Genomic DNA, 18,006 nt, shown 5'->3' on the forward strand with positions numbered 1-18,006 from the left:
ATCTGAATATTTTTCACAAGAGGCTTCACATCCAAAGCAAACTGAAGTGGCAAAGGAGGAAAGTTCTAATTGTTGCATCTCCCTATTAGAAAAGTTTAGCGAGTCCACTTCATTTCTGCTGATTTTTACTTAGTTGGGTCTTAGCTAACTGAGTGAGGAAGATAAATCAAGCTACTTTCAGATTTTCCTAATGGTGCAAAGTTTGGCACCCCGAGGACTATGGAAATGTCTGTTACTACACTTGTAAAGGAGAGAAATGGAACAAGAATGTGGGTGGCTGGATCCATATAGTGATTTATTATTCTTGAATCCACTCAGTCATTTCCGGATAAGCACTTATGTGCCAAAGTTTATGGCATTTTCAGTTTAGGAAAAGAATAGGGCACATTTTCCCATACAGAACAGATATATTATTTGGAGAAATTGACACTTTTTTCTGGGTTTGCTAGCAAATTGAAAATTTGAGTTTATAAATTTAAATGTATCCTTGAACTTTACCTCCATGAGTTGTGTCTGACTCTTTGCAACCCTATGGACCACAGCTCCTCTGTCCATGGGATTCTCCAGGCATGAACACTGGAGTGGGTTGCCATGCCCTCCTCCAGGCGATCTTCCTGACCCAGGATCGAACCTGCACCTCTTATGCCTCCTGCATAAGCAGGCAGGATCTTTACCACTAGCACCACCTGGGAAGCCCCCGTTCAGTTCAGTTCAGTCACTCAGTCCTGTCCGACTCTTTGCGACCCCATTAAGTGCAGCACGCCAGGCCTCCCTGCCCCGGTAAGCTTAATTCTGATGTTATGAGGTCCTTTTAATTCCAGTTTTTTTAGGGAAAAAGGATATGGATGCTCTGTTAAAATTTATTTGGGGATTTGACTTCTGAAACAAAAGAAGTTAAAAATTTAGTGGCATGTCAGGAATATAATTTGTTGATGTTAAATTTACCTTTTTTGTGGCAATTTCTCCCTGTATTCTTGAAGAGCCACTTTGTAGATAGCTTAATTTTTGTTTAAATAAAAAGTAGAATCAATTTTCTTGGGAAAAATAATCAGTATGGATCCTGTTCTCCACAACAAAGAAAATACATTTGTAGACATACTCTGGAAATTTAAATCCCTCAATGCTTCTTTGAGGAAGTCCGAGGAGATTTGAAGACTGACATTTTGTACTTTTGCTATTCCCGAGAGGCATATGTATGATCATCTTTACTGAGGTTTGTTCCAGTCCCTGCTGAATTAATATGCATTTTCGTTAACTAATCTTGAAACAACAGGAATAAAGTTTATCCAGGTCTTTTATACCTCAGAGAACAAAACAAATACTACAAATCTTTAGAGAGAAAGGATATACAAAAGGGCTTGAGGTGAATATTTCAAAGCAAATACTCTTTAAATGATGTGCAAATTATTTCAGCTCTTGAGCATGATTTATGAAAGGGGATTAGCCCACTGAAATAAGAACCAAGTTTAAACTGTTGGGTTTCAAAGTCAAAGATGAGAAGTGGTTACAAGGAAAGGAAGGAGAAAGGCGATAATAATTTAGAGGAGGGATTTGTTTTAATTTTTTCTCTAAACTGACTCACCTTAAATTAAGTATCACCAACTGTTGTTACTTAACTGCAGTAGAAAATATTGCATTTGTCCTCTAATTTTCTCTAAAGTTAAGAGTGCAATAATTAAGAAATAATACTGGAATTTATATTTCAGCAAAATGGCCTCTACTTGCCACACAAAAATATTATAGAATCACAAACTGTGTTAAAGAAAACTATTCAAGCTGAAAAGGATAACTTCTAAGAGTCTCGAATCAGAGAACTTTTTTTTTTTCAATTCACAAGTCACATCTATAATAATACAACATAATATATTCTAATATTCCAATATGCTTCTCAAGTAATAGTTAAAAGCTTCTTCTAAGACTTATGAAAAATGATTGCTTTTATGCAATTGTAAAGAGTATTAAGAGAGCTCACTTCTTATCATTCTGTAATGACCCACTATTGCTATGCTGGAAGGTAAAGGAAATTTTACTTGCATGTGATTAATATCTAATGCTTCTTGACTAAAATTCTGGATTTTGTTCAATAAAAATAAGTTAAGCAAAAATTGCATGGGTTCTCAGTCAACCCCTTCTGTGAAATCAGTTATGCCCAATTTAAAAATAAGGCATAGAACCTCAATAACAAACCTAGGTACTGATGAGGGAAAAAAAAATAAGATTAATTATTCTGATGTAACCTGTCCTAGAGTAATAAAACTAAGTAAGTGAAATGCATCCAGGCATTACTAAAGTTTTGAGGCTACTCTTTCAATATGTTTCATTACCATTCACCCAACTTTAAAAGACTGGGCATTTAGGGGCAAATTTGTGAAGCAGAGTCTTAGAAAAGATTATCATTTGCTCAGTTTAGTTTGCATTTCCTGGAATAAACAAAGGTGGATCTGAGAAAACCATGCTTTATTTCCAAGATAACTATTATTACCTCTCACTGGCAAGTGCAATTTCACATTACTAGAAGGATTAATCAGACTTTATATGGAATATGTCCTTTATTTTTTGATAACTAAATTGTGAGCCTACTTTTATTTTTTGCATTTTTTCCTAAAGTGCTTCACTAAGCTGCAAGCTGGTAGGCCTTGATTGTTTTGGCAGGCACAACATATAAACTTACTCTATGAGTAAGTCATGGGGATCATTCACAATTATGACAGTTAACCTGAAAGGACAATGGGAAATACATTCAGGTACCTAAGAACATCAAAATAAAGGACATTTAAGCCATAAAATACTACAATTTTGCCTTTGGCAAAGAGAAATAACAAAAGAAAGCTATTTATAACATATGTCCCCAAAAGGGTCAAATGGAAAATGAGAGGTAAGTAGCATTTCAGATGGACTTTGCATGTGAGCACATCCAGAAAATTAATGAATCTTTTCCTTGTTTGGAGCTTTGGTTTCTTCACTCTTTGTCTTCTCTTTGTCTTAGTTTATTCTTGGCTTAATTTTCATTATTATTATTGTTTAGCTAGTGTTATTGACTTTCTGACATGGATAATTCAGACTTCACATCATGGGTGTGACCCAGGCAAAAGTTATGAGGAAAGTTTAAGTTGGTTCTGTCTTAATCTGCAATCAGGAGTTGAAAGAGGTTGATAAGATGAAATAAATATTCAACAACAGTGCTAGTGGCAAAAAACCTGCCTGCCAATGCAGGTGATATAAAAGACGCAGGTTTGATCCCTGGGTCAGGAAGATTCCCCTGGAGGAGGCCAGGGCAACCCTCTCCAGTATTCTTGCCTGGAGAATCTCATGGACAGAAAGCCTGGCAGGCTACAGTCAATGGGGTCGTAAAGAATCAGACACGACTGAAGCGATTTAACACGCACAGACAACCAAAATCAGTGTAATGGCATGGCAAACATGATAATAACCATATGTAAACTAATCCTCAGTTCAGTTCAGTCATTCAGTCGTGTCCGACTTTTTGAGACCCCATGAACTGCAGCACGCCAGGCCTCCCTGTCCATCACCAACTGCCAGAGTCTACCTAAACCCATGTTCATTGAGTTGGTGATGCCATCCAACCATCTCATCCTCTGTCATCCCCTTCTCCTCCTGCCCTCAATCTTTCTCAGCAGCAGGGTCTTTTCATATAAATCAGCTCTTCGCATCAGGTGGTCAAAGTATTGGAGCTTGAGCTTCGGCTTCAGTCCTTCCAATGAATATTAAGGACTGATTTCCTTTAGGATGGACTGGTTGGATCTCCTTGCAGTCCAAGGGATTCTCAAGAGTCTTCTCCAACACCACAGTTCAAAAGCATCAATTCTTTGGTGCTCAGCTGTCTTTATAGTCACTCTCACATCCATACATGACTACTGGAAAAACCATAGCCTTGACTAGATGGACTTTGTTGACAAAGTAATGTCTCTGCTTTTTAATATGCTATCTAGGTTGGTCATAACTTTCCTTCCAAGGAGTAAGCATCTTTTAATTTCATGGCTACAGTCAGTATCTGCAGTGATTTTGGAGCCCAGAAAAATAAGTCAGCCACTGTTTCCATTGTTTCCCCATCTATTTGCCATGAAGTGATGGGACCGGATGCCATGATCTTCGTTTTCTGAATGTTGAGCTTTAAGCCAACTATTTCACTCTCCTCTTTCACTTTCATCAAGAGGCTCTTTAGTTCCTCTTCACTTTCTGCCATAAGGGTGGTGTCATCTGCATATCTGAGGTTATTGATATTTCTCCCAGCAATCTTGATTCCAGCTTGTGCTTCCTCCAGCCCAGCATTTCTCATGGTGTACTCTGCACATAAATTAAATAAGCAGGGTGACAATATACAGCCTTGACATACTCCTTTTCCTATTTGGAATCAGTCTGTTGTTCCATGTCCAGTTCTAACTGTTGCTTCCCGACCTGCATATAGGTTTCTCAAGAGGCAGGATAGGTGGTCTGGTATTCCCATGTCTTTCAGAATTTTCCACAGCTTATTCTGATCCACACAGTCAAAGGTATTGGCATAGTCAATAAAGCAGAAATAGATGTTTTTCTGGAACTCTCTTGCTTTTTTCATGATCCAGCGGATGTTGGCAATTTGATCTCTAGTTCCTCTGCCTTTTCTAAAACCAGCTTGAACCTGGTTTTTCTGGAACCTGGAAGTTCACGGTTCACGTATTGCTGAAGCAATACGTTGGCAATTTGATCTCTAGTTCCTCTGCCTTTTCTAAAACCAGCTTGAACCTGGTTTTTCTGGAACGTTGGCAATTTGATCTCTAGTTCCTCTGCCTTTTCTAAAACCAGCTTGAACCTGGTTTTTCTGGAACCTGGAAGTTCACGGTTCACGTATTGCTGAAGCCTGGCTTGGTGAATTTTGAGCATTACTTTACTAGCATGTGAGATGAGTGAAATTGTGTGGTAGTTTGAGCATTGTTTGGCATTGGATTTCTTTGGGATTGGAATGAAAACTGACCTTTTCCAGTCCTGTGGCCACTGCTGAGTGTTCCAAATTTGCTGACATATTGAGTGCAGCACATTCACAGCATCATCTTTTATGATTTGAAATAGCTCAACTGGAATTCCATCAACTCCACTAGGTTTGTTCATAGTGATGCTTTCTAAGGCCAACTTGACTTCACATTACAGGATGTCTGGCTCTAGGTGAGTGTGAGTGATCACACCATCATGATTTTCTGGGTAGTGAGGATCTTTTTTGTACAGTTCTTCTGTGTATTCTTGCTGCCTCTTCTTAATATCTTCTGCTTCTGTTAGGTCCCTACCATATCTGTCCTTTATTGAGCCCATCTTTGCATGAAATGTTCCCTTGGTATCTCTAATTTTCTTGAAGAGATCTCTATTCTTTCCCATTATATTCTTTTCCTCTATTTCTTTGCATTGATCGCTGAGGAAGGCTTTCTTATCTCTCCTTGCTATTCTTTGGAACTCTGCATTCAAATGGGTATATCTTTCCTTTTCTCCTTTTCTTCTCACATCTCTTCTTTTCATAGCTATTTGTAAGGCCTCCTTAGATAGCCATTTTGCTTTTTTGCATTTCTTTTCTTGGGGATGGTCTTGATCCCTGTCTCCTGTACAATGTCATGAATCTCCGTCCATAGTTCATCAGGCATTCTATCAGATCTAGTCCCTTAAATCTATTTATCACTTCCACTGTATAGTCATAACGGGCGGAGTACCTCACTCTGGCCCCCAACATCAAGGGATTTGATTTAGGTCATACCTGAATGGTCTAGTGGTTTTCCCCACTTTCTCCAATTTAAGTCTGAATTTGGCAATAAGAAGTTCATTATCTGAGCCATAGTCAGCTCCCGGTCTTGTTTTTGCTTACTGTATAGAGCTTCTCCACCTTTGGCTGCAAAGAATGTAATCAATTTGATTTCAGTGTTGACCATCTGGTGATGTCCATGTGTAGAGTCTTCTCTTGTGTTGTTGGAAGAGGGTGTTTGCTCTGACCGTGCGTTCTCTTGGCAAAACTCCATTAGCCTTTGCCCTGCTTCATTCTGTACTCCAAGGCCAAATTTGCCTGTTACTCCAGGTGTTTCTTGACTTCCTACTTTTGCATTCCAGTCCCCCCTTATAATAAAAAGGACATCTTTTGGGGGTGTTCTAGAAGGTCTTGTAGGTCTTCATAGAACCATTCAACTTCAGCTTCTTCAGCGTTACTGGTCAGGGCATAGACTTGGATTACCATGATATTGAATGGTTGCCTTGGAAACGAACAGAGATCATTCAGTCGTTTTTGAGATTGCATCCAAGTAATGCATTTCAGACTCTTTTGTTGCCTATGATGGCTACTCCATTTCTTCTAAATGATTCCTGCCCACAGTAGTAGATATAATGGTCATCTGAGTTAAATTCACGCATTCCAGTCCATCTTAGTTCGCTGATTCCTAGAATGTCGATATTCACTCTTGCCAGCTCCTGTTTGACTTCCAATTTGCTTTGATTCATAGACCTAACATTCCAGGTTCTTATGAAATATTGCTCTTTACAGCATTGAACCTTACTTCTATCACCAGCCCCATACACAACTGGGTGTTGTTTTTCCTTTGGCTCCATCCCTTCATTCTTTCTGGAGTTATTTCTCCACTGATCTCCAGTAGCATATTGGGCACCTACTGACCTGGGGAGTTCATCTTTCAGTGTCCTATCTTTTTGCCTTTTCATACTGTTCATGGGGTTCTCAAGGCAAGACTACTGAAGTGGCTTGCCATTCCCTTCTCCAGTGGATCACATTCTGTCAGACCTCTCCACCATGACACATCCATCTTGGGTGCCCCACACCCACTCAGACCTTTAATATTGGACACTACTATATTTTGGACTCTGGTCTTAGGTAATGCAGATGAAGAGAAGTAATCATCAGAAGACCATGATTTATACCACAGGCATTTGCAGTCTAATGGAACAGGGAGATCCTGGCTTCAGCAAATGACAGAAGCCTTGGTCAGCTAGGACCGCCCCTGCCACATATGAACTCCCTTCATCCAAGCAGATATAGGAGCATCCTAGGATACCTACCAGTCTGTCAATAGAGTGTACCTTGGTGAGACTAGACTTTTATCATCTTTTGGCTTACTCCTTATAAGTGGCTCTGAAATCATGTGGTTTTGATATTTTTACTTTAGTCAAAAAAAGCTATCTATCACCAGGTGAGTTATGATATTTAGCTTAGTTCATGTGAGTATATGTGAAAGTGAAAGTGCAGTTGCTCAGTCATGTCCGACTCTTTGCGACACCATCGATTGTAGCCTACCAGGCTTCTCCGTCCATGGGATTTTCCAGGCAAAAATCCAGGAGTGACTTTCCAGGAGTGGGTTGCCATTTCCTTCTCCAGGAATCTTCCCGACCCAAGGATCAAACCCGGGTCTCCTGCATTGTAGGCAGATGCTTTTACCATCTGAGCCACCAGGGAAGTCAAGTATATGTATATATGTGCACATATATAATATATAGTAGAATTTATAGGTATATATACATATATACACATATATGTATGTATAAAACATTAAAATCAAACAAAATCTTTCCTTGCTTTTTAGGTGAAATTATATAACTTTTTGTCAAAATTTTACCATTGCATCATTTTTTTCTTTTATGCAAAAAAGAATAGGCAAGTGACACTGGGTGACATTTAATCTCTAGAGATTGCTACAACATAAGGTTCACACTCAGGAATGGGAAAACCAATGTTTTATTCCTCATAACTCTCAGAATCTCTTAAGGGAATGGAAGATTAAAGTGTATATAATGTTATGGGAATCAATGGAATAAAGATATTAAAAAATAAGCCTTTGATAAATTATGCATTTATTTAGTCTGATTTTGCCAACCTTACAAATCATTGGCAAAGTGCATTCCCTTTATATTTCTAAAGAGAAGATTTGATGAATTTATAGCAGACAAGGTCATGATTATTTTACTTAGAATATGCCCATTTAGAAATCATTATGTCTGATATCTATACTGTAATAAAAATATATATAGTTTTTGGATATATTTTAGATATAGTATATATATTATCCTTGGACCTAATATATATATTAAAATTATCTCCTTAGATCATGTACATATTGTGTATATATATGTTAGATTTATATTAAAAGTATCCACTGATTTACCTATAAAGTCAGTTTCCAGAAACTTAAGAAACTTGTCCAAATCTTATGGCTAGTTTATCTTGGAGGTAAAAATTGTACATACAATTTCAGATTCTTAGACACAAATTTTTAACACAATCCCAACAACCTTTTGAAGAAGACATGTACCCTTTTCTAACTTTTGTGTGGATTTTCATAAATTTCCTAGATTTTTTCAAATATACTGACCATAGAGGAAACTATTCTCAGTCTTATAAAAATTATCAAAACTACTATTACTATCTTTTTATACATTATAGAGTTTCTCCTTTTTCCTTGCCTCCAATAGAGCCTTGAAAATTCTAAGTCAGAGCCCACAGGACAGCATCAAGAATTACTATGAACCAGAATGATTCTCTCAATTAAAACTGGAGGCTAGAAGGCATGATAGAAATATGCTGAGAGGACAGTAACTTTAAGCAAAGGAACTAGGATTTTCTCTTCTCTCTCCTCCAAATCTTAGTCATTTTTATCTTCATTGTGTGATAAAACAGGTATGTATACCTGATATTGCTAGGTACAGTGCATGAGACCTATTAAAAAAATATCATTTCTTTGAGATTCACAGTCCTAAGAGAAAATTCAGAGAGGCATACAAATACTGACTTTAAAATACCAACCAGCACAAGTAGCCAGGATGAAGCAATAATCTATTACTTTCCTAAAAATATTTTAGCAATTTTATCTTAATTTTTAGCACAGAATGAGAAGTATATTAGTAATGATCATTTGAATACCCTCATCTATTCATTCACTAATTTATCTTTGCACATTTCTTAATACTTTCAAATATCATTAAGCCACTTTGCTAGTTGCAGATAAAGGTAAATGAGACAGAGTCTTCTTCAGAGTCTAGTAGTCTAGTGGATAGACAAACAGACATTGATACCTAGCTTGTTGTAATACACTTTGTCTATTGCAATGGAAGAGATATGTACTGAATATTGAGGATCTCCTGACTCACCACAGAAATTTGGGAATGCTTTTGGAGGAAGTGTAGCTTGAGGTGAGTCAAACAGGATGTTAATCTAGCAAAAAGAAGACCTTGAGTTAAATGGAAACATCAGCACAGAATGGTATGTATCAAGGATTATATCAGCATCATTTTCCTGAACATAAATCACGGGTCAGAGAGGGGTGGGAAACAGCCAGAGAAGGGGACCCAAGTCATAAAGACCTTTCTGTTGAGGAACTTTTACTTGAGTCATTCCAATGCAGTAATTTGATTAGAAATTGTTCTCAACTTTTGACTCTAGTTCAGAGGACACCATCTCTGATGGTACTCTCCCAGTCATATTTTGCATTTGACCATTGCCTCTCCTATTTTACCTCTATTTTCTCAGGTTATTAATTTTGGATACAAAATAGTCTATTATTTACAGTACTTAAATTGGGTAGCAGGAGTATTTGGCTTCAGGTGCTACTTAAATAATTAAAGAAAGATGAATTGGCAGACTTATTTACCATTCTCAGGTCATCCACAAGGCATTTCTTGAAGGAAGCAAACGTTATATCCACATTTTATTGAATTTGAATGGAAATATATTCACGTTTTACTGAATTTGGATGAAAAAAGCTAGTAGTTTTGGATACAACTCATACTTTGAGATGAAAGCAATACCTGATTTTCCTTACATGGATGTGGACTTACATAGTAATGAGTAATGAGAAATAAACTTATTTTCCAAAAAAATAGCATTGATTATACATGTTTACAGTTAAATGTTTACCCTAAGCCTAATATTGGGCTTATTTGAGACACCCAAATAAAGAGATTAAAATGCAAATTAATTTTTATTTAGGATTTTAAACAAAAGTAGCATTATTCCTATACACCAGGAACTACAATGAGTATACCAAACAAATTCTATATACAAAAAGAGTTGATCACTTACATTCAAAAGAATGCTTTCTTTCTGCACAGGGATTCACTATAAGAATGCTTTAAATATCATGTCTAGCTAATATACTGTAAACTTGATGTGACACTGGTGAACACATATTATACATCTAACTTAACAATAAAATATTAATATAAGCCCATTCTAGGTTCATGGAATAAAGATAGGAGAAATTTTTAGAGGAAATCAAAGGATATTTTTTCTGTTGTTTACAATCACAGTAGTGTATTAATGCTAAGGAAATATTGCTGTAGAGTTAGAGCAAAGAAGCCCTCTGGATTTGGCCTATTATTGAAAGAAAGATGCCATTTGACCTAATGAAATCAGAAATTGATTAAATGCAGTTCATCTAAGGGGAAAAATGGTCAGGGAGTTACTGCCAGGGTCAAGAGGAGACGGGGTGATCTAGTGCTTGAGTGCTGATAGGGTTAGATAGACTTTCAGAGTAGCTGATGCTACAAGATACATGACAATGGACACCCACAGGTCAAAGAGCGAGATCAACCCCTTGGATGGGAAGGAAGAGATTAATCAGAACATTCTTTGCTCAGCTTATAACTAAGTCTGCTTATCCGATGATTCATGGAGAACTGAATGTTTTGAAGAGTCTGTAATCTATGGGCCCCAGGAAAGTTGAATTGCTGCTAACTATCTTGGGAACACATGTCAGAACAATTGCTGTGGTCACACAGTGCCTTGGTGAAGCCCTGGAACCTTCATGAATAATACTGTTTTGACAAAGTAATTCAGATGCCTGATTATCAAGTGTGCATCTAATCTTTACTGGGTTATTTTTTTCTCATAATATTCCAGCTTTGGCACTGTAAATGCCCTTTTAAAACTTTTTATTTTTTTCTTCACCAAATTGGAATATGTTGAAATAAAGAACTCCCTTAACCTGTAAAAAATAATCAAGAAGAGAATTGACACTCACTGTTTCTCAGAATTATCTGTCTTATAACTATAGTAAAACAAAATTATTTTTATTTTCACACTTTAGTTCAATAGTTTATTTTTCTCAGCTGGATATTGAATGAAACTGGTGCCAGGGTACCAATATTGATTTTAGTGGGAAAAAAAGAATCAGATAATTGACCATCTTACTTGAATCTGAAACTCACTAAAACACAATAACCCATAATATTCTACACAACTATTATGATTTTTTGTTGTGTCCAGGTAAGAGTTTCTCTTTTTTCAAAGATAGATATAATTTATTTGTGCAATTTTAATATTGTTTTCATTTTCTTGGCAGATGGCTTATTCATCTTATTACTTTCATGCATTGGCAAGATTAGGCTGTTTCATACAAAATTCTTAATAAGAAGAAACTTTAAAATATGTATTTATATGAGTCTCCATAACAGCCCTCACAATATGTTTCAAACAATTGCTAATTACATATCTATCCAAGAAACTAGTATGACTTTTCCATTTTGGATAATAATAAACATTTTAATAACTTTTCTTAATTATATAGTTATCAGAAAGGTCACAATAGTCATAAGAGAACATATACTGGCTTTTGGAGATAAAGGAGGAAAACAGTGACTTAATGTTTTATATTTAAAGAGGTCTTAATGTAACTCATATAAAGAAAATTTGATCCTTCTTTTAAAATTTTAAAACTGCAATTTGAAAATATGTATTTTTTTATTGAATTTTGAACATGAGTAATAATTGTCCATGTGTGTATGCTCCAGTTTTTAATTGTGAAACTTTTGGACATATAGAAAACGATAGCACCATGATCACTTTTATAGATACCACCCAGATTCCAGAAATGTTAGAATTCGGGACAATGCCAGACTAATCTGTCATTATACATATTTCTTACATAGAACAGCTGAGGATTCAGTTCCCCCGCCCATGCTGCAAAAACTTCCTCTCCAGTCCTCCTTCTTCTCATTTTCTCACTATTTCTTGTATTCCCTCCCTACCATCACTGGGGATTTTCAGGGTCCAGGAACCTCCTGGCCAAAGTCATTCTGAGAATCCTAATTGTATTGGTGGAGCTGGTGCAAGGGTGTGGGAGGAGGAAAAAGGAAATCAGATGGAAAGCAAAGCTACTTGGAAGGCAGATCTTCTAGGGCCAGAGGTGCAACAAATTCAGAATGAATTGTTTACTAAAAGCAGCATTTGAAATGATTGCCTAAGATTCAAGCGTGCTTCTGTGGCTGGTATACGATTTCCTTTTGAAAATACGTTGAGGTCTAAGCAATCAGTTTAAAACTGGATTTTGAGAACATAGTCTACTCATAGTTGTGGATGGCCAGTATTATCATCATTTAGATTAGTACAAAAATTAACTGCCTTCTCTATCACACTTGTTTTAACTTGGTGTGATCATTATTTGCAGGCAAAATTTTAAACAAAGATATCACTAAAGTTTCACAAGCATTTAAATTTTCTAGACTGTATAAATATGTGAATCCAGTTATTCCATTCTTACCTTTATTCCTGAAGCCTTGTACATACATTTTTATTACACATTGGTAAGAAGCTGTGGAATTAGGAAATTCATATCTAAATACTTTTAGGATTTCACCCAGAACACTTTTGGTTTTTATGATACTTTCATCAAAGCACAGCTAAAAGGAAACCCATTTCCTTTTGATTCTATTATGTCTGATTTTATTCTTCTAAATTATGTTCATTTGGGGGTGTTTATTTATAATGCTAAGTATCAATTTTTCATAAAATTTATTCAAGATTCCCATATATGGATTTTATAGCTCAGCAATTGATGAACCTGAAACATATTACTCCTTACACATAACCTAAATGCAAAAATAATTTTTAAAAATTGGAAATACAGATGAATGGAGCCAAGAATTTTAGTTACATGCCTTTAGGTATATCTATTAATGAAAAACAATAAATACACGATGAGTGAGTAAACTAGAGCTATGGATAAAGCAGTGGTGAAATGTCTAGATGCTGAATCCTTTCCATCAACTGGGACTTCTTAATGACCTGCTCTTCTGGGGATAAAAGAATCAAGAGTATCTCTTGGCTCCCTTGTATGAGTTCCTGGTGTGTTGCTCCCAAGAATGTCCTGGCTGCCATTTTCACCTGGGGAGTGGCCAGGGGAAAGACCAGCTGTTCATATTTAGATTTTTGCAGCCATAACTCCCATATACAGGTCTGACTCCTTTCCCCTATTTTATTTACACTCAGAGAGAGGATGTGAAGTATATGTGCCCTGCTCCAATCTTTCATCAGATACCACCCTTGGCTCATGCCCTATTTTGGTGCCATCTGCTTGGGGACACAGAGGATAATAATAAGAGCTCCTACTTATTGAGTGCCTGTTGTGAACTAAGTATTTACATATCTAATTTCACATTCTCAGTCGATGCTGCAAGGACAGTATTAGATCCATTTTTATAGATCTAGAGAGTAAAGCTCAGAAAAGTTGAGAAAGCTCTCCAAGACTTTTTGGGTTTATATTTGAGGCCATCAGTGGAAGACAGTTCTCTTTCCTTGGAAAAATATGTTAGCATTTTCTTTGATTGATTCTCCACTTTCCATAACAGCCGTCCCTGGAGAGCAGCGCTCCCACTCTCATCCCATGCTGGTGTCCTGAATTTCCCACAGTGATTTGGCCCTCACATTGAATGTTCTGGCTTCTTGTCTGTTAGACTCAACTGATATCTTAAAATATCTGATTAGTACTTAATAGTGTTGGCAGGTTAGAATCATATTTTTAAAAGGAGAGTATATTTAAGCACTTAACTTTCTGAATTCACTCACTGAGAGTACATATTTTTCCCATGTTATACAGAGAAACTGGACAATGAAATGACCACCTGTTAGCTGCTAATGATGTTCACATGCCTTTAAAAAAAGTAATTCTGGCTTTATCTGTCTACAATCTTGGCGACAAAACTCGTGGGAACATCAAGGGCACAGGAAGCCAAAGGCAGCAAGCTGACAGTAAAGTTTGTGCTTAGACTGCTAATAAGGAAGGAGATGTTGTGAATCTCTAACTTCATATAATTATTTAATCTCAAGAGGGTGTTGTAAAACCAAATGCATGCTTTAAAAACCTAAGTTTGGGTGTTCAAATCTGGAACTAAGATCAGAGAGGTTTCATAGGGCCTATTTCTTCAGAATATATTGTAAAAAGCATCAGATATAAAATATGCCAATCACTATTTCAAATGCCTAGCTAATTTGATACTGTATGGGTGGGTCAATCATTATGCCTTTCAAATGAAAATGAATATGTAAATACTGAAAGAACTTAATTCAAAGTAATGGATGGATATTAACAGTATCCTACTGTGCAAAAAATAGATTAGCCCTAAAAAAGGCTTAAAACTATTAATATCTACCAAAATACAGAAAAGAAGCATTTTCTAAAATTAGGACTAGTGTTAAAGATTAAATGACCCTTTTAGTTTAACAGTAAATTCAAAGTCCAAAGTCAACATCTGGTTTTAATTCTTTTGCTAATATGTTTTTGGGTCTCTATTTAAGTTTATTGATTTATATGGATATCATTTTTAATATTTCCATCCAAGTCCAAGGTTGATATAAACTAAGTGTACCTTTTATTTGTTCACTTCATTCTAGTTTTATTGCTAAAAGCACTGAGTCTAATATTGGTTTCCTTGAGTTTGAAACTGGTCTCCGTAACTTGTCTTTGTACAAGTTGTTTTAATTTTCTGTGCCTCAGTTTCCTATCTATAAAATAGGGTTAATAATAGTACCTATGTCATTCGGTTACTGGAGGATTGAGTAATCAGTGTAACACATGCGCTTAGAACAATGCCTGGATAGTAAGTACTCAATATTTTCTCGGTATCATTATTTTTTTAACTGCAAAGAAAAAAGCAAATATAAGGTTCTTATACAGTTAAATACACTTTGAAATGAATAGAATTAATGTCTCTTTCCTTGTATTTAGACAAGACTAAATGTAGGCCCAAAATAGACAAATAATTGTCTTTCCCACTAAAAAAAGTTTGAAACAGGTGATTGGTGTTCTACTTGTAGGCATTTTTTTTCCCTGATATAGTCTGAAAACATTTCAAGTGACTATTGTTGAATACAAAATCCATTTACCTCAATGTTTCTCATACATACTTTTACAAACCTTAATTTTCTCCTGAGGTTTAGACTTTAGAAATGTGTCAAAGTCTGCTCCAGACCAGCAATTATATATGAGATTCCAGAGCTACTGCTCATTTCCTCATACCTCATTTTATACCTACTGTTGCTGCTGCTACTAAGTCGCTTTAGTTGTGTCTGACTATGTGCGACCCTACGGACAGCAGCCCACCAGGCTTCTCTGCCCACAGGATTTTCTAGACAAGAATACTGGAGTGGGTTGCCATTTCCTTCTCTTTTTATACCTACTACAAAATGTTTATGCAGTTAACATTAGCTACATACTCACAATCGAATTCTAATTCTAAAATCTTATGTCTGTACCCATATTAAGTCAAGAAGGACAATGAGCAAGAAATAAAGAGAAATCCTCAGATGAGATAATATCATACTGTACCATCATATGGAAAATTTTTTTAAATGGCACTGCTTATTTTCCACAAATAATTTAATTTTAATGCACCATAGAGTCTGAGACATTAACATTGATAATTTTAAGTTCTAACTTAACACAACTGGCTAACCAAATATGTACCAATGGATATTGAAATTATGGCATGGTTCTCTGAATAATGACAATTTTGAAAGGGTGCTCTTCCTCAAAGTTATCATGCTGTTTCTAGATTCAGACTCATAACAATTTAGATTTAGAAGATATATTATCACATATAACTAACCTCCCTCTATTTTGTCATGTGGGGGAGTGAACATGTATATTTATGTGTGTGTGTGTATGTGTGTGTGTGTATATATATACACACACATATATATATTATTCTCTGATGCACACAAATATATGTATATACATATATGGTCATCCAGCATATTTACTTGTGTACACATGAGTGAGTGAGTGAAAGTTGCTCAGTCATGCCCGACTTTCTGCAACCCCATGGATATACAGTCCATGGAATTCTCCAGGCCAGAATACTGGAGTGGGTAACCATTCCCTTCTCCAAGGGATCTTCCCAACCCAGGGATCCAACCCAGGTCTCCAGCATTGCAGGAGGATTCTTTACTGTCTGAGCCACCAGGGAAGCCCAAGAATACTGGAGTAGGTAGCTTATCCCTTCTCCAGGAGATCATCCTAATCCAGGAATGGAACTGGGGTCTCCTGCATTGCAGGCAGATTCTTTACCAGCCGAGCTACAAGGGAAGCCCCTGTACACATGTAGATATGCAAATACACATGTACGCATGTAGATATGCAAATATTCTGTAATCAGCCTTTCTCTTCTTACTGAGTTCTCCTTAAGTTCAAAAAGCTAGGATACAATTACAGGATATAATCTGATCTTTAGTTACATGGAAATGGCAGAAAAACTGGTGATTCAGAAGACTGAATGTACGTAGATAGATGATCCCAGAAAAGTACTATAATTTTTGAGACTCTGATTCCAGAGATATCTACTGTTCTTTCAGGGAGTTGAGATTCAAATCAACTCTGTGAGATATGCACAACACCTTTCCATAACTCTTTATTGAGGAAGAAACAGGGTGAAAACATAGAAGACTCTTGAGAGTCTCTTGGAAAGCAAGGTGGTCAAACCAGTCAATCCTAAAGGAAATCAGTCCTGAATACTCACTCATAGGACTGATGCTGGGAAGCTGAAGGTCCAACACTTTGGCCACCAAAAGACCCTGATGCTGGGAAATATTGAAAGCAGGAGGAAAAGGGGATGACAGAATATGAGATGGCTGAATGGCATCACTGACTCAATGAACATGAGTTTGAGCAAACTCCAGGAGATAGTGAAGGACAGGAAAGCCTGGCATGCTGCAGTCCATGAGGTTACAAAGTTGGACACGACTTAGTGACTGAACAACCACAACAAAAAGCATGAAAAAGATTAACAGTTATGCTCAAGGTCACTATATAAGTGAACAGACTGGTCCTTTTCACTTCAAATTCTTTTTTTTTTTTTTTTTAGAAAATCAGACCTAGATGTGACCTTGGAGGATATCTAGTCCACATTACACATTTCTAAATCTTTCTGGTGGTTGAGACAAATGGAAAGTTGCATAGCCTGTTGGTTTATGTCAGGTCAGTCATATATCTTTTAATGTATGAAAATCAAATAGTCAGCATACCAAGGTTTGGAGACGCTTGACATTTCCCACTCTTGAAATCAATCACCAATCTGAACGCCATGGTTATTACTTAGATTCAGAAGTTTGCTGTAAGCAGAGACCATGACCTTGGAACAATTATTTTCTCAAAAGGCATTACCAACAATGATGTGAGCAAAGCACTCAGACTGCCCTCGAATGCATGAATTCCTGGCTAAAGAAATGGCTACGAATTGGGTGCCATTGCCTTCTCCGATGAGTAGCATCAGTTTGGTTCAAATCTCATTTCATTGTATCTACATTTCATAAGCACTAAGTTTAAACAAAGTTAAAATGAGCTAGTCAAAAAAAATACTTACTTAAAGATTTTCTGTGCTCTGGTTTCTGTTCTTTTGTATCACTATCATAGTGACTTAGTAGTTCAGTACTGGAGGATCTCTGGATTTTAAATAATTCCAGGTTTCTTGAATGACTACTTGGATCCTTTGGCTGGAAATAACAAATAGATGGAACAATTTTACATAGAAGAAAAAAATTCACTAAATAGTTCTGTGATCTATTTTGATGTTAGATTAACAAGAAGTTTGTAATAAGATAATTATTTTGAAATAGTGCCCCTATGCTAAGCTTAATTTTTAAATTATAAATGATATATATGTATATATACATATATAATATTACTTATTAAATTCTGTGCATAGCCTAAGCACCCCATGCATTAATTCAATTACTCATCACAGATATCCCATGAGGTAGGTATTTTA

General features: G+C 36.4%; 1 protein-coding gene across 2 annotated transcripts in view; it reads right to left on the bottom strand.

Moving 5' to 3' along the window:
* The window catches only part of ARHGAP15 (Rho GTPase activating protein 15), a 701,521-nt gene that overhangs the window by 329,262 nt on the left and 354,253 nt on the right, over nucleotides 1–18,006 (bottom strand). For both annotated transcript variants that reach the window (XM_061438774.1, XM_061438765.1), the window contains one exon: nucleotides 17,602–17,731. In XM_061438774.1, the coding sequence (XP_061294758.1) occupies nucleotides 17,602–17,731 (130 nt within the window). The remainder of the gene's footprint in view (nucleotides 1–17,601; nucleotides 17,732–18,006) is intronic.

Source organism: Bos javanicus, chromosome 2 (assembly GCF_032452875.1).
Source record: "Bos javanicus breed banteng chromosome 2, ARS-OSU_banteng_1.0, whole genome shotgun sequence".
Taxonomy (NCBI): domain Eukaryota; kingdom Metazoa; phylum Chordata; class Mammalia; order Artiodactyla; family Bovidae; genus Bos; species Bos javanicus.